This window comes from Portunus trituberculatus, chromosome 33, assembly GCF_017591435.1.
Source record: "Portunus trituberculatus isolate SZX2019 chromosome 33, ASM1759143v1, whole genome shotgun sequence".
In the NCBI taxonomy this organism is placed as follows: domain Eukaryota; kingdom Metazoa; phylum Arthropoda; class Malacostraca; order Decapoda; family Portunidae; genus Portunus; species Portunus trituberculatus.
This window is the reverse complement of record NC_059287.1, coordinates 15,017,634-15,040,561: the sequence shown is the minus strand read 5'-3', so window position 1 is coordinate 15,040,561 and position 22,928 is coordinate 15,017,634. Positions and strand designations below refer to the sequence as shown.

At 38.4% G+C, this 22,928-nt stretch overlaps 2 protein-coding genes across 3 annotated transcripts in view; both read left to right on the top strand.

Moving 5' to 3' along the window:
* Positions 1 to 481: 481 nt before the first annotated feature.
* On the top strand, positions 482 to 14,015 carry LOC123512337 (serine/threonine-protein phosphatase 6 catalytic subunit-like). 2 transcript variants are annotated; one of them, XM_045268675.1, is made up of 8 exons: positions 482 to 596; positions 3,754 to 3,849; positions 5,005 to 5,212; positions 5,900 to 5,979; positions 6,520 to 6,625; positions 7,654 to 7,815; positions 8,120 to 8,334; positions 11,922 to 14,015. In XM_045268675.1, exons 1-7 carry the CDS (start codon positions 528 to 530, stop codon positions 8,308 to 8,310), a joined length of 912 nt encoding a protein of 303 aa, XP_045124610.1. In that variant the 5' UTR covers positions 482 to 527; the 3' UTR covers positions 8,311 to 8,334; positions 11,922 to 14,015. The 2 variants fall into 2 exon arrangements, with proteins under 2 accessions (XP_045124610.1, XP_045124609.1); XM_045268674.1 differs by having other exon boundaries at positions 8,120 to 14,015.
* Positions 14,016 to 15,578: 1,563 nt separating this feature from the next.
* Positions 15,579 to 22,928, top strand: part of LOC123512334 — an 87,014-nt gene continuing 79,664 nt past the window's right edge. The window contains 1 exon segment of the mRNA XM_045268672.1: positions 15,579 to 16,345. Within this exon segment, the coding sequence (XP_045124607.1) occupies positions 15,773 to 16,345 (573 nt within the window). The 5' untranslated portion in view covers positions 15,579 to 15,772.

Here is a 22,928-nt window from a genome sequence, read left to right as displayed (position 1 = left end):
ATGAATATGGAAACGCGTCATGATAGTGGAGGGGTTAATGCATTGGTGTATAAAGGCCTCTAGTGTAAGTTTATTGTAAAATGTGAAATAATACCAACATATCAAGGTGCGATAACAAAAAAAAAAAAAATCACTCCAACTGATAAAACAATGATGATAACCAATAAATGATAAACTATAGAGGCAAATTTTAATTCCGATGCTAATAACTGATAAATCCAAAAGTCCGATACTAGAGGTAACATTATTGTCATTTTAATTACAAACAAACACCCTTAGACCACAAAATTTAGTGACGCAAGCTGAAAACTTAAAAAAAAAAAAAGCCCATACATTTTTTTTATCAATAACTCGTAGCCCCTAGAAATAAAAACAAAACAAAATCGTAAATATCCATACCCAAATTAAACACATGAATACCTGAATCAAATACGTTACCAATAAGACAACAAAGCTAAATAAAACACTAGCGAGATATTAGAACCGGAACATTAGATAGCTTCGTTGCCCCTTCAGCACAAACAAAAATGGCGGACGTTGACAAGTGGATCGAGGTGGCCAAAGAGTGCAAGTATCTACCAGAAAACGACCTTAAGGTGAGAAACAACGAATAGTGGAGAACAACACACCAAAAAACTACCATAAAATCACAAAAAACAGCAAAAATGGCCGCTGGGTAACTGAAAAAGGGGAAAACTAAGAGGCGATTTTCTGGGCCGTCTTTTACAAGTCCTTCTGCTTCCCTTGTACTTGCGACTCACGGGGCTACCAGGGTGTCTTGTGTCCTGGATAAGGCGCCATATGACCCCTGGTAGTGTGTGGGTGTGCCTGGTGTGGCGGTAGTGTGGTGTGTGTTCGTGTGTGTGTTTCCCTGTTGCTTGCATAATGTGGAGTCACTCAGGCATTGCAGAAAACTCGAGTATTGTCATTATTTTTGTGTTTTTTGGGTTTAGTGTCCTCAGTTTTGTGTTAGTTTGTGTCTAATTGCTGTTTCTGGTGCCTACTTTCTCGCTAGTGTTCATATATTGTCTTGGTGATGTATTCGTGTTGGTGCTTGAGTATATTGCCTGATGATATTAACCCCTTCAGTACCATGACGCGTTTCTATATTCATTCTGCTTAATATTTGGTGATTTTATACAGCTTCAGGTATCTTGGTGATGTATTCGTGTTGGTGGTTAGATATTGTGGTTTGATTGGTGATTTTAACCCCTTCAGTACCATGACACATTTCTGTATTCATTATGCTTGCTATTTGGTGATTTTATACAGCTTTAAATGTCTTGGTGATATGTATTCGCGTTGGTACTTAGTTATATTGTGGTTTGCATGGTGATATTAACCCCTTCAGTACCATGACGTGTTTCTGTATTCATTCTGCTTACTGTTTGGTGATTTTACACAGCTTCAGAAACTCATGTGAGGGATTAAAATGGTGAAGACTGTTGCCATTAATCTTTTGACCTCTTTAGAGCCTTTGGTAAATTTGCAGTTTGAACCAATAATTATACCCTATCTTTTATTTCTTATTCCCTATGTCTAACAAGCTTGGGGACCTCCTGGGAAAGCGGAGTTTTAATCTAACCTAACCTAACCCTATTTTCTGGTAGGTAAAATTGAGTTAGAAATGCTGGTAGAAGTGTGATCTAGACTGTGAGAATGTGTATAGTTACGTGTGGTGTATTGGTTGAAACTCCAATAATTCCGAGGCTTCCTAATGTCAACAAAATGGTCTAATTGAACACAAATCTTATGTAGAAATGTGTCCCAGTACTGAAGGGGTTAATTTTGTTGTAGGATAATAATGGGTCAGTTTGCAGTTTCACCAACCATGTAGTCAGGTATGTGGCTCATGTTTTCTTGGTGAGAAATGTGAAATGATTGATGCTATATGTAATTTATGTCGGAAATGAATGTTTTTCAAGTTACAACATTTTTTAAAATTCTAACATGTCTGCCTCTCATTCCCAGCCATCCTAGGGTAACTATGGTAATTCAGGGTTTTTGTGTGGGGGAGCATTAAATTGAGTGTTGTGCCTTGCAAAAGAGGTCAGAAATCAACAAAATCTCATCAAAAACCTCTGAAAATATGTTAATGATGGCGGCAGCGGATGGATGCAACGACGACCTAGTTGTGGTTTACAAGAGGGAGTAAACTCATGGTGTCTATATCTTTTGTCAAATTTCTTCTTAAAATATGCACAGTCCCAGCCATTACAACTTGTGTGTTGCTTTGATGATGATGAGCAACATTGCCAGTGTGACATTTCCAGCTGTATACATCCCCTACCTCCACCCCCTGAAAAGTTACTAACCCCACCCAATGTGATAACCTAGACTGCGACCCTTGGAACTCCCCTGAAGGGATTATTAACCAAACCCAATTGTATTTTTAATCATTTCCTTCCACACCTTCACAAAACCCATTGTATGCATATGATACATTAGTACAAAGTGTTGGAACAATGTCACCAGCTCTCTTTATGGTACAGGTGATCTGGGATTTCTCTTGAGCCAGTCTTTTGCATCTGTCCCCAACAATGCTGGGCAGCTGTGGGAATGTGGGGTTCTCGGTTGGGGTGAGAAAGAAACAATTATTTTCTAGGAAGCAAATTATCAGAATCATCAAAAAATGGCAGATATGAGAGCAGACTCACAAAAAAATGGCAAATATGTGACCAGAATCATTTCAAACATGGCAAATATGTGACCAGAATCACTTAAAAGATGGCAAATGTGTGACCAGAATCATTTCAAACATAGCAAATCTGACCAGAATCACCAAAACATGGCAAATCTGACCAAAATCACTTAAGACACACCCATATAGCACATTCTGCAATCATAGTAACACAAATAAAGTAGGAAAAATTTTATGCCACGTTAGAAAGAAAAATCACAGCTGTTGGAAAATAAATCACTAGTGTGCTTTATATATTCTAATTTAAGCCACCTAACCTAACCCAGATGTAAAATAACTTAATCTTTACTACCGTGCTTACATAATCTGCCCTCGTTTTGATTTTGATAATTTACTCCCCGGAAAAGTACTTGTTTTTGTCTCTGTTGATTTGGGCAAGATTTCTGTATGTTTTTCTTTAAAAAATCTGATTCCTGTATTAATTTTAGCAAGACATTTTTCATCACTTAGTTTTTTTTTCTCTCTCTCTCTCTCTCTCTCTCTCTCTCTCTCTCTCTCTCTCTCTCTCTCTCTCTCTCTCTCTCTCTCTCTCTCTCTTCTAAGCAGGATTCTGTATTCAAATTAGTGAGCTTTGTTTTTAACTGTTTCAATTTTTTTTTTTTTTTTTTTTTTTTTCCAAAGTGTATTAATTTTAGCGAGACGCATCATCACCAAGTTTTCAATCTATATTTTATCTATTTGTCTATTTTTAAACTAACAAGAAATATTTCTCACCAAGTTTTCAATAATTTTTTTCCCCTTCCTAAGTGTATTAGTTTTCACAAGATGCATTTCTCATCACCAAGTTTTTAATCTGTATTTTATCAATTTATCTATTTCCAAACTAGCAAGACACACCACATCAGGTTTTCAATGCATTTTTCTTTCCTAAATGTATTAATTTTAGCAAGACAAATTTCACATCACCAAGTTTTCAATCTATATTTTAGCAATTTATCTATTTCCAAACTAGCAAGACACACCACATCAGGTTTTCAATGCATTTTTCCTTCCTAAGTGTATTCATGTTAGCAAGTTCCATTTCTCACTGTTGCTGTTTTGTTGCATTGCAGAGACTGTGTGAGTCAGTATGTGAGTTACTATTAGAGGAAGGCAATATCCAGCCGGTGTCCAGTCCTGTTACTGTCTGCGGGGATATCCATGGCCAGGTAAGTCTCTCTCTCTCTCTCTCTCTCTCTCTCTCTCTCTCTCTCTCTCTCTCTCTCTCTCTCTCTCTCTCTCTCTCTCTCTCTCTAATAATTTTTTTTTCTATTTCTTTCTCAAAACTTTTTTTTTTTTTTTTTTTTTTTTTTTTTTTTTTTTTTTTTTGTTTCCCACATTCTCTCATCAAGTAGATAAGTAAGTTACTCCTTCATTTCCTTCTTCACTCTTTTTTTACTCTCACCAATCCATCTCTCACATTGTTATCCTCCTGTTGCACTCTCTCTCTCTCTCTCTCTCTCTCTCTCTCTCTCTCTCTCTCTCTCTCTCTCTCTCTCTCTCTCTCCTCTTCTTATATATCTAAGTGGGCCTTTTTTGTTTAATAATTTTTGTCACTTGGCCAGTTTTCCCCTCATATAGAAAAAGAAATGTAGACTTGGTGACTTTCAGCTTCACTCTTCTATTTCATTCACCATCTCACCACTCTTAGACTCATATTCTCAAACTTTCCTGTACTTCACCTTCACTATTTCAAAATTCTAAATTTGCACTATTTTTTTTAAGGTGTTTTTATGATTCTAGAGACAGAGTGACAAGACTTCTACATTATTAACCCCTTTAGTACTGAGACACATTTTTACCTTGAGATTTGTGTACAATGTCAATTAGACCATTTTATTGATATTAAAAGGGTCTATGGAGAGTAGAAGATCAATGGCCAGAGTCTTCACTATATTAATCCCCACATGAGTTTCTGAAGCTGTATAAAATCACCAAATAGTAAGCAGAATAAATTTAAAAATGCATCATGGTACTGAATGAGTTAACTGGAGAAGGGCCGCTGTGGTACAGTGAAACCATGCGTGCTTTGGGGTCCGAGGGGTCTCCAAGCGCACAGGTTCGAATCCTGTCCACGGTCTGAGTATAGGTTGGGCTTCCTCACTCAGGGCAACGGTTTCCTAGCGGGTGGGCTTTGAGATAGGAGGTACCCAAAAAGTATCCCCTTTAGCCCATAAATTTCCATGAAAAGCCCACATGGTATAAATAAAAAAAAGAAAAAAAAACTCTTGAAAACCTCGCTAATCATCTCTATGGCCTTTGAAAATAGTCACAGTGAGAGAGTAAAGCATTTCTAAATACCTGGATCACCATTTTACCTACAGTTTTATGACCTGGAGGAGCTGTTCAGGACGGGAGGGCAGGTGCCAGATACGAATTACATCTTCATGGGTGACTTTGTGGACCGGGGTTACTACAGCCTGGAGACACTCACTCGCCTCCTCACACTGAAGGTGAAGTGGCCCCACAAGATCACACTGCTCAGGGGGAACCACGAGTCACGCCAGATTACTCAAGTTTATGGATTTTATGGTGAGGACGTTGTTGTTGTTGTTGTTGTTGTTAGTCATTGTTGTTTTCTGTTTATTTTTGGGTGTACTTTGCTTGTTTTTTTTTTTAGTGTTGTTGTTTTATGTGTTTGTTGGTATATTGTTTATGGTTGGGAATTTGTTATTGTTGTTTTGTCGTTATTTTTGTTATTGTTATTGCTGTTATTATTGTTCTTCATGAATTTTTTGTGTACTTAGGTTGGGGTAAGTGCTTTTTTCCTCTTATTTTACCTTTTATTTTTTTTTTTTTGGTATCATTTATTTATCTATTTTATCTCATTAACTTTTTTTTTCATTGGATTGTCTCTCTTTTATTTTTTTTTCTCTCTTCCATATGTTATGTGCATTATTTATTTATTCTTTCATAGAAGTAATAAGCATCATAAACAAAAAACCTTATATAAAAAAGAAATGGATTAAACTCATGGAGTATAAGTCAAGTATTACTGTATTTGGTTTGCAGTGATTAGTGGAAAGTTAAGTAAATTATTGGTCCCTTACTAACTTATGTATTACCTCACAGATGAGTCAGAATAAGTATAGAATTAAAAAGATCAGTAAATGAATGAACTTGTGTGGTTCTAATAAATTGGTTACTGTTATTTTATTTGCAGTATTTAGTGTATATTGCTGGTCTTATACTAAATTATGTCTCCTGGTTGTCCCCCAGATGAGTGCCAGAATAAGTATGGAAATGTGAATGCCTGGAAATACTGCTGCAAAGTATTTGATCTCCTAACTATAGCTGCGGTAAGTATTCAAGACGTTTATCCCATTTCTTTCGGCTAACTCTCTCACCTGCTCGGGAATGGCATCAAAGTTGGCCTTTTTTTGTTTAATCGTTTTTTATGCCCTTGGCCAGATTTCTCCTTTTAAATAGAAAAAGATTGGTTGGCACTTTGCTCTATACATTACCCACAAACCACTTTTGCTAGACAGCTTCCAACATGTCCCCCCACCTCTCTCAAAAGTGTTTTTTTATGTAAGAGGTGAAAACTGTCTCTTATCCTTCTCAAACAATGAGATCCTGAGTGTACAATAACAGGATTTTTTTTGTAAGTGTGGAAAACTGTCTCTATCTTTCTCTGACAATGAAATCCTCAGTGTAAAAGCGTTTATTTATGTAAAAGATGAAAACTGTCTATCTTTCTCAGACAGTGAAATCCTGAGTGTAAAATAACAAGCATTTATTTATGTAAGAGGTGAAAACTGTCTCTATCTTTCTCAGACAATGAAATCCTATGAGCATAATGAGAGAGGTACAAACAGCCACTCTTTTGTCTCCCTCAGATCATAGACGATGAAATTCTGTGTGTGCACGGAGGCCTGTCACCGGAGATTAACACCCTGGACCAGATCAGAACCATTAACCGAAACCAAGAGATTCCACATAAAGGTGAGTGGTATGGGTGTGGCCTGCCTGTTGTCATCCTTATGGACTCTATCGTTGTCACCCTTACCCTTATTGGGCTCTATTGCATTGTACTTCTTAGGTTACTGTTTTCTTTATTTTTTTTTCTTTTCTTTTCCTTTTTTTATTGTTATATATTTATTAGTGTTTTTTTTTTTTTTTTTCCTTTTCAATCTGTCTTTCTTTCTTTCTTTCATTTTTTTTTTCTTTCTCTTTGTCTTGGTTGTTCTTATATTCAGCATTATTTTTTCCTAGTTTTTATCTTGTTTAGTCTTATTTTCCTTATTTTCTTCCGTGCTTTTATTTTCCTTGATGAGTTTGAGATTTCCTCCCATGAATAGGTACCCTTTTCTTTACATTTTTCCCTTGTTTCCTTTTCTTTATTGCTTTGTTATTTATCTATTCATCAGAACAATTTTTTTCTTATTCACTTTCTATTTATTTCAATGTGAGCCTTATATATATCATTATTTTTTAGTGTGCCCATAGTTTCTCTTTAAACTGGGTAAAAATTGCAAATCTGTTCTTTTCTTTCCCTTTCTTTTGTGTAAATCCTTATTGTTGGCTTGTTTGTGGCCTGTGACCTTATTATTACAGCAAAGATAAATAAGTTGAGTTTTTTTATTTATTTATTTTTATTAACCTCTTCAGTAGCATGATGTATTTTCATATTCATTCTGCTTACTATTCGGTGATTTTATACAGCTTCAGAAACTTGTCGTGTATTGAAATAGTGAAGGCTATGGCCAATAATGTTGTGACCTCCATAGACCCTTCCTAATGTCAATAACATCATCTAATCGTACACAAATCTCAAGGTAAAAATTGCATCCCGGTATTGAAGGCGTTAATTTACTTGCTTTCCTATATTATATCAGGAATTAGTTAGCTTTTCATTAATTTACATACTTTCCAATATTATATCATGCTAGTGAAGGTGTCTGGAATTTGATAGTTCATATATGGCAGCCCCAAACTCCAAGAGAGGGTAATAAGAGGATTGTCCCTGTTAGGTGCCTTCTGCGACCTGGTGTGGAGCGACCCTGAGGAGATTGAGTCGTGGTCCATGTCGCCGCGAGGGGCCGGCTGGCTCTTTGGTGCATCCGTCACTCAGAAGTTCACCGAAACCAACAATCTGAGGCTCATCTGTCGGGCCCACCAGCTTGTCAATGAAGGTCAGTGGTGGTGGTGGTGGTGGTGGTGTAACATGTCTTTTCTTGTTTTGGTTTGTTTTGAGAAGTTTTTGATGTCATATTTTAAGACATTTATCCCTTTTTTTGGGCTAACTTTCAGATCTGCAAGGGGACTGGCAACCTGGTGTGCCTTGTTTTTTTGTTTTATATTGCCCTTGGCCAGCTTTCCCATATTACTTTTTTTTTTTTTTTTTTTTTTTCCTAAATGGATAATTATTTGCTCCTTCTAAGAGTGAAGGGTGTAGCATGAGCAGCATTGTGTCAGTGAAACCCTCTCCCTCCACAGGCATCAAGTATATGTTTGATGGCAAGCTGGTGACAGTGTGGTCGGCCCCGAACTACTGCTACAGAGCTGGCAATGTGGCTTCCATCCTGTGCTTCACTTCCACCACCGAGAAGCAGGCCAAGCTGTTTGATGCCGTGCCAGATGACAAGAGAATCATTCCCCCGGTCCACACCACACCTTACTTCCTCTGAATGAGCTGCAAGGCAATAACCACTGTAAGTTGTGTATATTTCTTGACGGTGTTTTCATCCTGCCTCTGTGAACGAACGGGTATGTGGATGGAGGTTCCCCTGGCGAAGCTGATGAGGATTGTTTCGAAAAGTTTATTTGTTTTTTTTTTGGTTGAATTGTCGTGCGTGTTTCTTTAAGTTCGCACGCCACCCCCGCCGGTGAGTGAGTGGTGTGCTGCAGAACCTTGATTGTAGGTATGTTGTTGGTATTCTGTTCATTAGTCTTGTTTCAGTTGGTCCAGTTACTCACACAAACACTCTTAGTCAGGGATTGCTGGTGATCTTTGTAAGCCATGCAGTGTCTTATCGTATGCTGCGTTGAGCACTGTCGTAAAAATAGTCGTCCCCCACACACACACACACACACACACACACACACACACACACACACACACACACACACACACACACACACACACACACAACATCTACACAAATGGTCAAGGTTCTGCTGGACTTCCTTATCACACAATGCCCATGCAAGGTGGAAAAGAAAAAATGAACAAAAAAACACAAAAACTAAATCCTTGTAAAATCGTTGCCATATCAGAATACACAACTTTCCTCATTCGGCGCAATGGACCGCCTCCTCCGTTTGTGATATTATTTGCCGGGGAAACCTCTCCATCCTGAAAGTTCAAGCAACAAGGGTCTTTCACAACAGCTCCTGAGACTTGCATATGTTCCAGGCATCTCACGACAGCGGAGGTCTTGTGCCTTGGTGCTCGGCTGAGAAAAAAAGAACTTAAACCTATATACTGTTGAGCAGCATCCCAGTTAAGGGGGAATCTATAAAAAACAGAAAAAAAAAAAGAAGTATATATTTAAGATTTAGAGCAGTTAATGGAGATGCAGTTTTAATACTTTTGAATTCCCCTATATGTGTTTTATTATTTTTCTTTTTTGTAGTGTTTTTTCCCCATTTTTCTCTGTTTTCCCTCCCCATTCATATCTTTTATAATAGCCAATGAAACCTGATCTCTCATTTCAACATTGTGTCAGAGTGAAGAGAAGCGTATGTACGTACGTGTGTTAGACGTGAGTGTGAACTGTAGGTCTTGAGATCCAGCTGTTATTTAATGGTGCTGAAAGATACTACACTTATCACCACACACACACACACACACACACACACACACACACACACACACACACACACACACACACACACACACACACACACACACACACACAGCTTTATGCATTCTTGGGGTGTGATTCCTCTCAGATCATGCATTGAGCCAGTAGTGTGATGGATATTGTTTTTTGTTTTATTTTTTCTATCCCTTCATATCAATCCAGAAATACAACATATGGTTATGTCTTAGTGCAATAATGGTTTGCATTTATAGCTCAAGAAAACCATATGCAATGAAGCATATCTGTACGAACATGTGTTGTTATGTGTCAAAAAAAAAAAAAAAAAAAAGACCAGGAATAGCAGTGATGATATAATAATAATAATAAAAACATTGATAAAACATTGAGGATTACAAACAGCACACACATACAGGGAGGAACTGGTGAAAGTATTAGGTGAAGTGTGAGGTTATTGTATTACACTGGATGCTGGTGACCTCCTGCCTGCCTGGCTCACAGTGCAGCACCAACAAGGGCTGGGTACCTGACAGGCTGGGAGACACAGGACACTATCTGTGAGGACACTTGCACAAAGACTGCTTTTATATCACTGGAGATGTCCCAAGAGAGAGAGAGAGAGAGAGAGAGAGAGAGAGAGATCAAGTGAAGAAATAAACAGATTACTCCCAAATAAATAAAAAAAAAAAACATTAAATTAAAAGTTTACAGATATGCCCCCAGACACTGAACAAAACTAGAGAGAGAGATAGAGAGAATGAGAGTCCAGACAGTTGAACAAAAAATACATAGTCAGAGAGAGAGTGAGAGCGGAGAGTAAGTGAGTGAGTGAGTGTGTGTGTGAATGAATGTTTATGTAATGCCTCTGTTGTGCCACTTAACCATTGTAAACAGTGATGGAATACCTGTAGATAGCTGGTAAGCTTTAAAAGGAGGCATGTGGAGTCAAAACTATGCATTTTAGGGGGCCACTTTCACTTAATACATCAGCAGCAACCACAACAACATTACACTCACCAGAATAGTTGTGACTGGTGCACTTGCTTTGGACTGCTCTCTCTCTCTCTCTCTCTCTCTCTCTCTCTCTCTCTCTCTCTCTCTCTCTCTCTCTCTCTCTCTCTCTCTCTCTCTCTCTCTCTCTTAGTGGCAGTGTGGCCTTTCCGTGGCATTTTTCTGTTAATGTTTTCCTTTTTTTTTTTTTTTTTTTTTTTTTTTTTTCCTTTTAATTCGTTTCTTACTTTTTTGTTCCTTTTTTTTCCTTCCTTTCCTTGACTTTTTTTTTGCATTTTTTTCTACACCTGCATCTTTTTCTTTGGACTTGTTCGTCTTGCTTTCTTTTTCTTCCAATATTTTTTTCCTCAGAGACTTCATTCCATGTTTCTTTTTTTACGTACCTGTTTATTTGTTTGTTTTGGCATGTATGTTTTGTGCATTTTCTCTCCTCCGTCCATTATTCTTTGCCAATTGCCTTTCTTCATTGAGTTTTCTTTTTTTAATGATGTACTTTATTTATTACTTTGTATGATGCTTCGGGGTAGATAGCAGACGTCAAATCATCATAATTCCAGCTTGTTTTAATGGGCTTAGGCTAAAAAGGTCTTGATTCTTCTTTACATCACCCAATACCATAGAAAGTCCATGAGCAACAAATGAAAAATAGAGCTTGCTGTGTATACTGTATTGGTCTTTTTTTGCAAATGCCAGACCTGAGAGTGACAAAAGCTGCTCAGAGATGTAAGAAAGGTTAAAAAGTCACACAAGACCACGAATCCATGAGCATCAAATGAGAAGCAGAGTTTACTGTAGGGAATATTGGTCTTTTTTTTTTTTTACAAGTGCCAAGCCTGGGAGGATGACAAAATCAGCTCAGATATGATGTAAGAAAGGATAAAATGTTTGTGTGCCTGCTTTTCAGTGGCATTTTGTAATCATACCAGATAACAGCAAAAAAATGTGGTCTTTAGTGCAAGGGTAATAAAAGCAGCTGAGAGGTGATGTAAGAGAGGATAAAAAGTTTGTGTCTATCTTTCAATGGCATTTTATAATCATACTAGAGATAATCTAAGGAAAATTTGTTGTGGTTCTAAGTTTTCATTCGGTGAGTAGATGTTGTAAGCAGTTATTGAGCATATGGTTTGTTTCTGCCTTGAGTCACACTATGGCATTGGTTTTGTAGTCTGGAAGTGTCCTAAGGAAGTGAACTGTTGAGGATGTCCAGCCGTCCTCTCAGTGACCAGGCATTGACATGTGATGGGAGTGAATGTTGTGCAAAGGCTTGTGTCATTCATAGCATTTTGTAGTCATAGTATAAAAATATAGAAAAGTGATTGAAAATAGTCTGGTTTCCATTCTGTGACTTTTTAATGTGGTTCTTGGACAGTGATGTTAGAGTGACAGCTTGCCATACATCTGAAATGACAAAAAAGCACTAGACAAATACTTAAATTTACTTGTAATTCTTTTATCTTGACCAGGAACTTGCCTTGTGTTTTATGGATTGGCGTGATACAATAACAGGCCAGGCGGTGCTTTGGTCCATATTCTGAAACACCTCTCTGCCAGACCTCCACTACTTTTCAAGGCTCTAATTCAAGTTACATTGGTTTTGAAGTGTTTTTCTAGAGTTTTGGTGATAGATTAATGAGATTACGGCATTATGAAGAGGAGAAATTCTGTTGACAACCCAGCTAATCATCTCTGTGGCCTTTGAAAATAGTTGTGGTGAAAAATGGAAGCGTTTCTGAATAGAGGCCTGTGTTCCGTGGAATGGTGATTGTATGGAGGCTCTCGGCTGAGTCACAAATGGTCCCACTCACTGCTAGGCGATTGGTGCTAAGCAAGCCAGATACTTGAGCTCAATACATTTCAAAACACTTATTCATGGCCTTAATTCTCTGCTGTGAAGTAAAAAAAAAGTGATAAAAAACATAAAAAAAAGGAAAGATAAGATATTTCAGCTAGCAACCCAAAGTATTTGTTGTACAGAAAGATAAAATGAAGGATGTTTCTTTGTATTGAAATATTTGCTGAGTGAGTGAATATTATGAGACTGTGTTCAGCATTACCTTGGATACTTTGCCTTCAGTTGTGTGTTTGTGAGTAGGTGGTTGGCTGGCGGCATTGCTAGTCACTGTTCATCTCTTTCCGTCTGGCTTTCCTTCCATGCATTTCTGTTCACCCTTCGTGTCTCTCTCTCTGATTGGCTGTGTCCCTGATGCCCTATTGTTTCCCAGTGAGGAGTGGCCACTGCAGCAATGCCCAGTCAGTTCTTTCCAGGCATAACACACTCCTTGCATCCCTGTTACACTCTTCCACTGTGTCTTCCCAGCACATTCGTGGCCTCCCTCCTGCACCTCACTCCTTCACTCAAGTAGGCTGAGAAGATTTTTATTCCATTCAGAACCTTACTCATCCCAGACTGTTGAGTTCTGAATTGTATATGTCCGCAGCCTGTAGTTTATTATTAACCTGATGTTTTAGTCAGAAATAATAGCCCTGATTTATTTACTTTTACCATTACTGTTTTTTTGGGTGTGGACATCTTGGTGGGCTGGGCAGCTGGTTTCTGTGCCGTCTGCCTGGCTGTGGCTCAGTGCAAGTGCAGGCTGCTGGACTTTTTTAATTTTCTCAGCCTGTCCTTGAATTTAACTGTCATATACTTTGTGTAGTCAGGGAGGAAGGTCAGTCGCCTTCTAGCAGCCTATACCGAGGTCAAAGCGGACAGGAGGTTCATCTTCATCCACTGACTGTTACTGTGATGTCACTATTACCTGTGTAATCTAGTTTTACTCAAATTCCCAAACCAACAGTAGTCTGTGATTGTCTTCAACATTTCAAGGGAACTTTTAGTGATTAACAGAAAAAACAGATGTTTCTTAATAAAGCTTTTGACATGTTTAACTCTTCCTCATTCATTCCTCTATTGTTAAAGTCTATATGTAGAGTTCATTATGACAGAAATACATACTATTTTTTTTAGCCTATGTTTTGCAGGCACGAATAAGGTACAAAGTATTAGACTGTATTTATGGGTAACCAAAGAAATACCGGTAACTCAAGACTTTATCTCAACACTGTGTAACATCATGCATGGCCAACTTTGGATGTGTCCCGGAAAGTGGCAAAGGTTTATCATTGTTACAAAAAGCTGTACATCCCTATGCACAAGTACTATATTTAATTGAACTGTTCATTGATGTTTTTTTGTGAAATACTACTAATTGAAGCCTCCACTATTTGGCTTTTTAATTGACATTTCTGTGTAGTTGCTTTAAATATGTTAATTTTAAAATCTTCATATTAGTATACTCATTGAAAGTTGTGAAAATAATCTCTATTGCTGAATATTGTTTAGTTTGCAGATGAAAGACTTATTGTTAGTTTTAGGCAAAGTGCTGTTGCCATATAGCAGCTAGTGTTTGGTTATGATAAATTTATTACTTCTAAGTTACTCTCACTTAAATCATGATGTGATGTGTACTTTTTACTTGGAATAGAGTATGAGTTGTAAATACATTTCATCAAGAACAGAAATGAGTGTAAAGTTTGAAGTAAAAGTACTTTGAAAATATACTTTTTCATTAACCTGTCATAAAAGTTACCTGGCTACAGCATTAGATGTCTGTGATGGCATTGACTACTGAGAAAAAAAATGGTAACAATTGTGAGGTGAATAGACTTGTTTTGTTTTGTTTACAGCTTGTTCATGGCGGTGGCAAGGAACACATATCCTATTATCTGAATGCCAGGATTGAATGATGGAATTGCAAAACTTTTCCGTGTTATTGAAGCTGCATTCATGAAGCTTCCTTCCCCAGTTTTCTGTGAATTGTCAACTGGTATAGGCATAGGTGGGAAGGTACTTCGATAAATACATCGTGAAGAGACGATTTTGTCTTGTTTATTTAATCTTTTTCTATTTGATATTTAACTACTTCGACCATTAACTTTTGAGAGGTCTATACCATTAATGATTGTAGTTATGTTGTTAAGTGAAATAATGCTATGTAAATGAAAAGATGAGAAGTACAGACGGCTCCTTAACTTGATGAAGCAGTCATCCTAACTTTACTTTTATTTAGAGCAGTGGTTCCCATCCTGTGGTACGCGTCGAGTACCGCTACTCACTAATGTTACTCAAAGGCCTTCTAGTTGGTACTATACATGAACATTTTCGCGATTATATGCGATTTTTAGTTGAATCTAATTAATTTCTCAGAAAAAAAATATTATTGCCAAACACAAGATAATTTGGCATCGATCAACTGGTGAAGAAGAAATAGATGCATCCCTTACATTAGATTGAGTTATGTTCCTTGTTAATTAATTTGTGTGTTCTATTTGTGAACAAATTGATATCTGATGGATTTTTTTGTTTCTGGAACCAGGTACTGTATGAGACCTCCAGGCTTCAAGTAGTACTCGCTCACTAAAAGTTTGGCAACCACTGAGGCACTGACCTAGGTAGAGCGACATGTCAAGTTGTCAATTCAAGGATTTAATAGGTAATAAGAGCTTACTGTGCGTGAAGTAATGTCAAGTTTTCATTTAGTTCACTCTTAATTGGCTGGTAAACTGAGTGATGGATAGTGCTACTGTAAGAACATTTATCTGAAACTGAAAGCTGATAATTGCCCTTTGGCACACCAAAGGCCTTGCCCAGCGTGTCAGTGAACTGCTCAAATAAAAGGCAAATGTCCCCGCATGCCATAGGATGCCCGTACTGACAGGCAACTCACCGTAAGAATATTACATCTTTTATTACGTCTTCATTCAACTGACGTTAAGAATTATATATAGACATGAATGGAGAGCTGTACCACCCACGCATGTAGTGTAACGTCTGGCTGTCTGTTATTCCTACGTCAGCCAGCGCCGCACACCATTACTTGAAATAAACAAACGTTTGTTGCGCGGCGCCTGACGGGCTGACCATTCCTTTAGCGGTCAGCTGTTCCTTATATGGCACGACTTACCATTTATCCCTTAGTATCAAAGAGTATCCATGTATTAGGTAAACACAGTCCATGTCTTGGCTCGATTGCGGCGGGAATGTCAGAGCGTGTAATTACGGTACGATGACGGGCGGGGCGGGGCGGGGCGGGGCGGCAGAATCGATCGGTATTACCATGGAAACCCACAGTGGCGTCAGAGCGGGGACGGCGGAGGGTTGTGTTGAGCAGCGCGGTGAGTCGCCTGAGAAAGTGGGCCGTGTTGGGCGCGAGCAGGTGTGTGGAAACATGATCTGGGACTGGCCGCATGCACGGGCTGCCGAACACCCACCTGTCTATTTCTGAGTCCCGCGGCCCGGCGTCTATTCTTAGCCATGGGCAGTAGTGGGCAAGAGGAAGCCCCGGGGATATTTTGGGCATGGGTAGAGGCAGCCAGCGGCAACATGGCGCTGGCTCTGACTACCTTAGTGGAACAAGTGCAGTCGTGGGCGAAGGGTGTGGGTGTGGGCGGCCTGCTCACCCTCCAGCCCGTCATGGATACCCTCGGGACACTACTGGTGGGGTGGATGATATTTGTCACCCTTATCCTCATCCTGGGCACATTTTTCTACTTCAAGTTCATCCATCACCTGGAAAATGAAGGCACTGACACTACTACCTCTCAGGGGCGCGGGGAGGACAAGGGCGGGGCCACAACCTCGGGGGCCGCCACCCAGGGGAAGGCGAAGGCTATCAGGAAAGAGGAACAGGCTCGAAAACCAACAATAGTGCCTGACGGTAAGCCTGAGCCTGTGTCCGCCCCCGTGGCCACCGGCGCTGACCCTGACGCGGTGAAGTGGGCTTGTAATGTGTTCACTTGGCTTTATAACAGTGCTGAGGGCGGCAAGGTTGTCAACAAGATCTGGCTGGACACACTTAACGAGAACACCGTCAAGACAGCCATTGAAGTGAGTGTTATTGTGTTATTGTCATTTTTCTCACTGTTCTTGTTGTTTATCTTTTATTCACTTATTTATTTATTCACTTTTTTTTATTGTAACACCGTCAAGACAACCATTGAAGTGAGTGTTATTGTGTTATTCTCTTCTTTTCTTCTTTATCTTGTTCTTCATCTATTCACTTATTTTCGTTGTTCTTTTCATGTCAATTATCCTCGTGTTTTTGTTATTTGTTAGTGTTATTGTTCTTTTTGTGTTCTTTTCCATCTTCCCATTGGGTGTTCTTGTGTTATTGTTGGTGTTTTGTTGTTCTCGATGTTACTTTTGTGTTCTCCTTTTAAATTGAGTCTTTGTTCTTGTTCATTTGTTGTATTTGTGTTATTCTTGTTTTCTTGTTATTTCCTGCTCTGTTCTTCATTGTTCTTCTTTATCACTTTACTGGCTGTTATTCTACGTGTTCTTCTTCTTGTCTGTTCATGAAAGAAGTCAGCTTTTTTTTTTGTTTATTTGTTCTTTTATTCTTGTTCACTGGACGGGAGAGTTAATCCGGTTTTTCTTGTTCTTGTTCTTTCCTTCATTGTTATTCACCATTGAAGTTCATTATTTTTTTCTGCTTTTTTCTACTTATTCATTATTTATTTTATTTTTTTCTACTTATTAATTTTTCTACTTTTTTTTCGATTTATTCATTATTTTTTCTACTTATCTACTTATTGTTTTTCTACTTTTTCTACTTATTCATTATTTTTTTCTACTTTTTAATTTTTCCGTTCGACATTCACGTGTTTTCTTTTTTTTTTTTTTGTTCTTCATCGAAAATTATTGTTATAGTTCTTGTTATCTTTCGGTTATTGGACTTGTTATTGTTTAAAAAGTGTTCATTTATCGTTATTATTATTATTATTATTATTATTATTATTATTATTATTATTATCATCATCATCATTATCAGGTATATATATTTTTTTTTCATTTTTTATCATTATTGAAGGAAAAATGTCGTTTCTAATTTGGCACTTATTGAATACTTAAGCAATTTAAACCTTTCTCTCTCTTTCTCTCTCTCTCTCTCTCTCTCTCTCTCTCTGGGTTTAAGCGTCACTCACTCACTATCAGGGCGACACTCCTTCACCCTGGCACTGCTTCCCTCCTTTGGCACCCCTTGGCACTACCCACGGCTCTGACACGCCCGGCCTGCCCCGCCCCACCCCGCCCCGCTCTGCCCCACCCAGACCCACCCCGCCAGATGCTTCCTCCTGTCTTCTGTCTACCTCTCTCTCTCTCTCTCTCTCTCTCTCTCTCTCTCTCTCTCTCTCTCTCTCTCTTTGTAATATCCAGTTTGATTTGGTTTAGTTTTTGTTTAATTGTTCTCTCTCTCTCTCTCTCTCTCTCTCTCTCTCTCTCTCTCTCTCTCTGTTTTTTGGTTGGATTTGGTTGTTTTTGGTGTGTTTTTTTCTGTTTTATTTCCTCCCACATTCTCTCTCTCTCTCTCTCTCTCTCTCTCTCTCTCTCTCTCTCTCTCTCTCTCTCTCTCTCTCTCTCTCTCTCTCCCTCTCCGTGAAGCCTTAGTTTACACATTCCTTTCTCTTTTCTCTCTTTGTCTCTCTGTCTCTTTTGTGTCTCTATCTCAATATTCTTTCCTCTTCTGTTTTTTTTTTCGTTTTTTTTTCGTTTGTTCATAATTTAAATGTTTTTTGCTTAATTTTTGTCGTTATATTGTGTTGTTTTCTTTTTCCTGTTTTTATGTTTATTTATTTTTTTGTTGTTTTTCGGTATCCATTTGAGTGTTTATTGATATTTTTGTTTTTTCATCTCCGTTTCACTGTTTTCATTTTCGTTCTCTCGTCTCATTTCTTCATCTTCCTACTTCTTCTTCTACTACTACTGTTACTACTACTACTACTACCACCACCATCATCATCATTTATATATACATCACTACACTTTAATCTTTATTTCAATGAGGGTCTATTAGTTTGACGTAAAATTAAAGAAAAAACACAAAGCACAGTGAAGGAAGGTAGCGCGGTACATTACATTTGACTGCCAGTGTACGATAATTGGTAACCCGGTACGATGTCTGCCGCCTAATGAATGGTGCTCTTTGTGTGTTTCGGGGTTCATATTGATAGGCCCTTATTCTGTAACACTTCCTCGCCGTACCTTCACTGTTTTCAGAGCTTTAGTTGAAGTGACACGGGTTTTTGAGGGTATTTCTCTGATTCTATACTGGCATCATTACTATTTTTTAAAGGGCTCTAGTTGAAGTGACACTTTTTTTTTTTAAGGGTATTTATGTGATTATACTGATATCTTCATTATTTTTCAAAGGGCTTTAGTTGAAGTGACACGGGTTTTTTAGGATATTTCTGTGATTCTACTGGCATCTTCACCGTTTTCAAAGAGCTCTAGTTGAAGTGACACGGGTTTTTTAAGGGTATTTCTGTAATTTAAAGGTATTTCTGTGATTCTACTGGCGTATTATTTTTTCAATGGGTTCTAGTTGAAGTGACGCGGGTTTTTGAGGCTATTTCTGTGATTCTACTGGCATCTTCACTGTTTTCAAAGAGCTCTAGTTGAAGTGACGCGGGTTTTTAAGGGTATTTCTGTGATTATACTGACATCTTCAAATAGACAAACACAAGATGGATAAACGCGATAAAATGAAAAGAAAAATAGAATAAGAGAAAAAAAAACGAAAATAACAACAAAAACAGCATTAAGAAACAAGTATGTCAACATGAAACTATTGGCGTTTACTAATATTTAGTTTGGAAGACGTAAAACTTAAGAAAAAAAACAAAACACGTAAGACAATGAAAAAAACTAAAAAATAACATAGTACTCGGTTGACCCAAATTGTACGATAATTAGTAACACGATACGATGTCCAAAGGGAAACTGATGCAAACTAAATCGTACCTTTGGCAAAAACAATGTCCACTTGAGTGTTTTGTTACCTTCTCTGACACTTGGAGGGCCTTGTGACACGTGGACGCACACACACACACGCACGCACACACGCAAGGAGAGGGAGAGAGAGAGGTGGTGAAAGGGACGCAGCGAGGTGGTGAAGTGGTGGTGTCCTTGTATAAAGTGACTAAATGTGTGAAGTGATGACCTGGTGAAGAGAAACGTCATATTCTCAAACGTTTTTTTTTTTTATTTCTGTCTCATTACTTTGATTTGTTTATTTTCTATCTTTCTCCTTTCCTCTTTTCTCTTTTTTTATCCATTTTGTGTTTCTTTTTTCATCAATTATTTCTCTCTCTCTCTCTCTCTCTCTCTCTCTCTCTCTCTCTCTCTCTCTCTCTCTCTCTCTCTCTCTCTCTCTCTCTCTCTCTCTCTTATTATTATTATTACCCATTTTGTATTTTCTTTCCTTTTTTCATAACTTTTACATGTTTATCTTCTGTCTCTTTCTTTCCTATTTCATTCCTTCCTCTTATTATCTATTACATTTTCTCTGCAGTGGAAGACAGCGAGGTTTCCAGGAGTGTGTTCAGGATACTAGTGATAATTCTATACGTTCCCTAGAAGACTAACACGGAGTTTTCTTGGATGTTTACATGATTCAGTGAGAATTTAACGAGAATTCTGTGCCACTAAATAAGGAAAAGTAAACACACACACACACACACACACACACACACACACACACACACACACACACACACACACACACACACACACACACACACACACACACATGCAGGAGAAACCAAACCAATTGATAACATGACCTTTCAAAAAAACAAAATAAATAAAAGAAAGAAAAAAAGGAAAAAGAAGACAAGTCATGATGAACGAACAGTGTGTGTCATTCAGGCAATGTTTACGAAATACGCTATACCAGGCTACGAAATACGCTATACCAGGTTACGAAATACGCTATACGAGGTTACGAAATACGCTATACGAGGTTACGAAATACGCTATACCAGGTTACGAAATACGTTATACGAGGTTACGAAATACGCTATACCAGGTTACGAAATACGTTATACGAGGTTACGAAATACGCTATACCAGGTTACGAAATACGCTATACCAGGTTACGAATACGCTATACTAGGTTACGAAATACGCTATACCAGGTTACGAAATACGCTATACGAGGTTACGAAATACGCTATACCAGGTTACGAAATACGCTATACGAGGTTACGAAATACGCTATACCAGGTTACGAAATACGTTATACCAGGCTACGAAATACGAAATGCGCTACACCAGGTTACGAAACACGCTATACCAGATTACGAAATACGAAATGCGCTACACCAGGTTACAAAATACGCTATACCAGGTTACGAAATACGCTATACCAGACTGCGAAATACTAAAATACCAGGTTACGAAATACGCTATGTTAGGCTACGAAATACGCTATACCAGGCTACGAAATACGAAATGCGCTATACCAGGTTACGAAATACGCTATACGAGGTTACGAAATACGCTATACCAGATTACGAAATACGCTATACGAGGTTACGAAATATGCTATACCAGGTTACGAATACGCTATACCAGGCTACGAAATACGCTATACGAGGTTATGAAATACGCTATATCAGGCTACGAAATACGCTATACCAGGCCACAAGTACGTTATACCAGATCGCAAATACCAGGTCACAAGTACGGTATACCAGGCCAGCACCAGCACACACCACACCAGGTAACGTGAGGTGAGGCGAGGCAAATGCAGCGTGAATGCGGGACACAGGTATTGACAGGATAATGCTATACACGTGCACTGCGGGGGCCTTGTCTTGCGCCCCTGTGTTTAGCCTTGTTTTAATGCTTTTCTTGTTATTTTCTTATTTTGATGTTCTTTTCTTATTTTTGTTCTTGTTTTTCGTGTTATTCTTCTTGTTATTGTTTTTTCTGGTTTATTTTGTTGGTAGGAGTAGTCGTAGTTGTTGTTGTTGTTGTTGTTGTTGTTGTTGTTGTTGTTGTTGTTGCTGTTGTATTTGTTGTTGTAGTAGTTGTTGTTGTAGTAGTAGTAGTAGTAGTAGTAGTTGTTGTTGTTGTTTTGATTTTTTTTGTAATAGTAGTAGTAGCAGTAGTAGTAGTAGTAGTAGTAGTAGTAGTAGTAGTAGTAGTAGTAGTAGCAATATTATTCTATTTACTTTTTATATTTTTATTTAAGAGAAGAAAAATATTTATGTTTATTCTTTTGATTTATTGTTTTATTTGTCTTCATCTTTCATAATTTGTCTTGAAATATAACTGTTCATATGTGATCTTTTTTGTGCAGAGAGAGAGAGAGAGAGAGAGAGAGAGAGGGAGAGAGATTCCTAATTTCCTACTTATTAACGAAAGAAAAGGAAGGAAAAGAAAAAAAAATATGAAAAAGGTAAAATTTCTAGATATTTGCTCCTCTTTTGTGTTCCTTAGTGATCTGTGAACTGAGGGATGTTTTCTTTGGCAGGAACACACACACACACACACACACACACACACACACACACACACACACACACACACACACACACACACACACACACACACACACACACACACACACACACACACACACACACACACACGGTTCTTCCTGTAATATATTCTTCAGATTTAATACCCTTGTGTGTGTGTGTGTGTGTGTGTGTGTGTGTGTGTGTGAGTGGTTGTCAGGCAGGTGTGTATAATAGTCTTGGCTGTGCAGGTGTGGGCAGGTGTGGGCTGGTGTGGGCTGGCCGAACCTTACCCTCTTAGTGTCCTTGATTTAAAAGGCTAATATTTCCCCTTCTTTCCCCTTTTTCTATGGCATTTTTCCTCATCATTTTTTTTTCCTTTTCGCCATAATGTTTCCTGTTATTCGTGACTTGTTGTCCTCTCTCTCTCTCTCTCTCTCTCTCTCTCTCTCTCTCTCTCTCTCTCTCTCTCTCTCTCTCTCTCTCTCTCTCGTCTATTTATTCCCTAATTATGCATCCTTCCTTCCTTCCTTCCTTCCTTCCTTCCTTCCTTCCTTCCTTCCTTCCTCCATTCCTCCCTCCTTTCCTTTCTTCCTTCCTTCCTTCCTTCCTTCCTTCCTTCCTTCCTTTCTTTCTTCCTTCCTTCCTTTCTTTTTTTCTTCTTTCTTTCTTTCTTTCTTTCTTCTCTCCCTCCTTCTTTCCTTCCTTCCTTCCTTCCTTCCTTCTTCACTTATTTTTCGTGTAAAGGAGGTTAGTCAGAGAGAGAGAGAGAGAGAGAGAGAGAGAGAGAGAGAGAGACTTGCTCTAAATACCACTAGCTATCAAAATAAAAACAAAAACAAATAAAGAAATATATCAAATCAAATCAATGGTAAGTCAATTTAGTTTAGACTACCATAACAAAATGCATAGAAAACGAGATTGTGCCCACACCATCTCTCTCTCTCTCTCTCTCTCTCTCTCTCTCTCTCTCTCTGGTAAACCCTCTTTGTTACCTTTTAACTTTACCTGTCCACTCACTATGCTCTATGCCCTTTTCTGCCACCCACTCACTCACCTACCTCCCCCCCTAACACTCACTCCCCTCCCCCACTCACCTGTCTTCCTTCCCCCCCACCTGTCTGCCTCTCCCAGGTAACCCAATTAAAGGCTCGTACACCTTTATG

Excerpts from the sequence above, each read along its gene's own strand:
- LOC123512337 (XM_045268675.1), top strand. The coding sequence starts at position 528 with ATGGCGGACGTTGACAAGTGGATCGAGGTGGCCAAAGAGTGCAAGTAT. Across the intron at positions 597-3,753 it reads TACCAGAAAACGACCTTAAG|AGACTGTGTGAGTCAGTATG; the intron begins GTGAGAAACAAC and ends GTTGCATTGCAG. Across the intron at positions 7,816-8,119 it reads CCACCAGCTTGTCAATGAAG|GCATCAAGTATATGTTTGAT; the intron begins GTCAGTGGTGGT and ends CTCCCTCCACAG.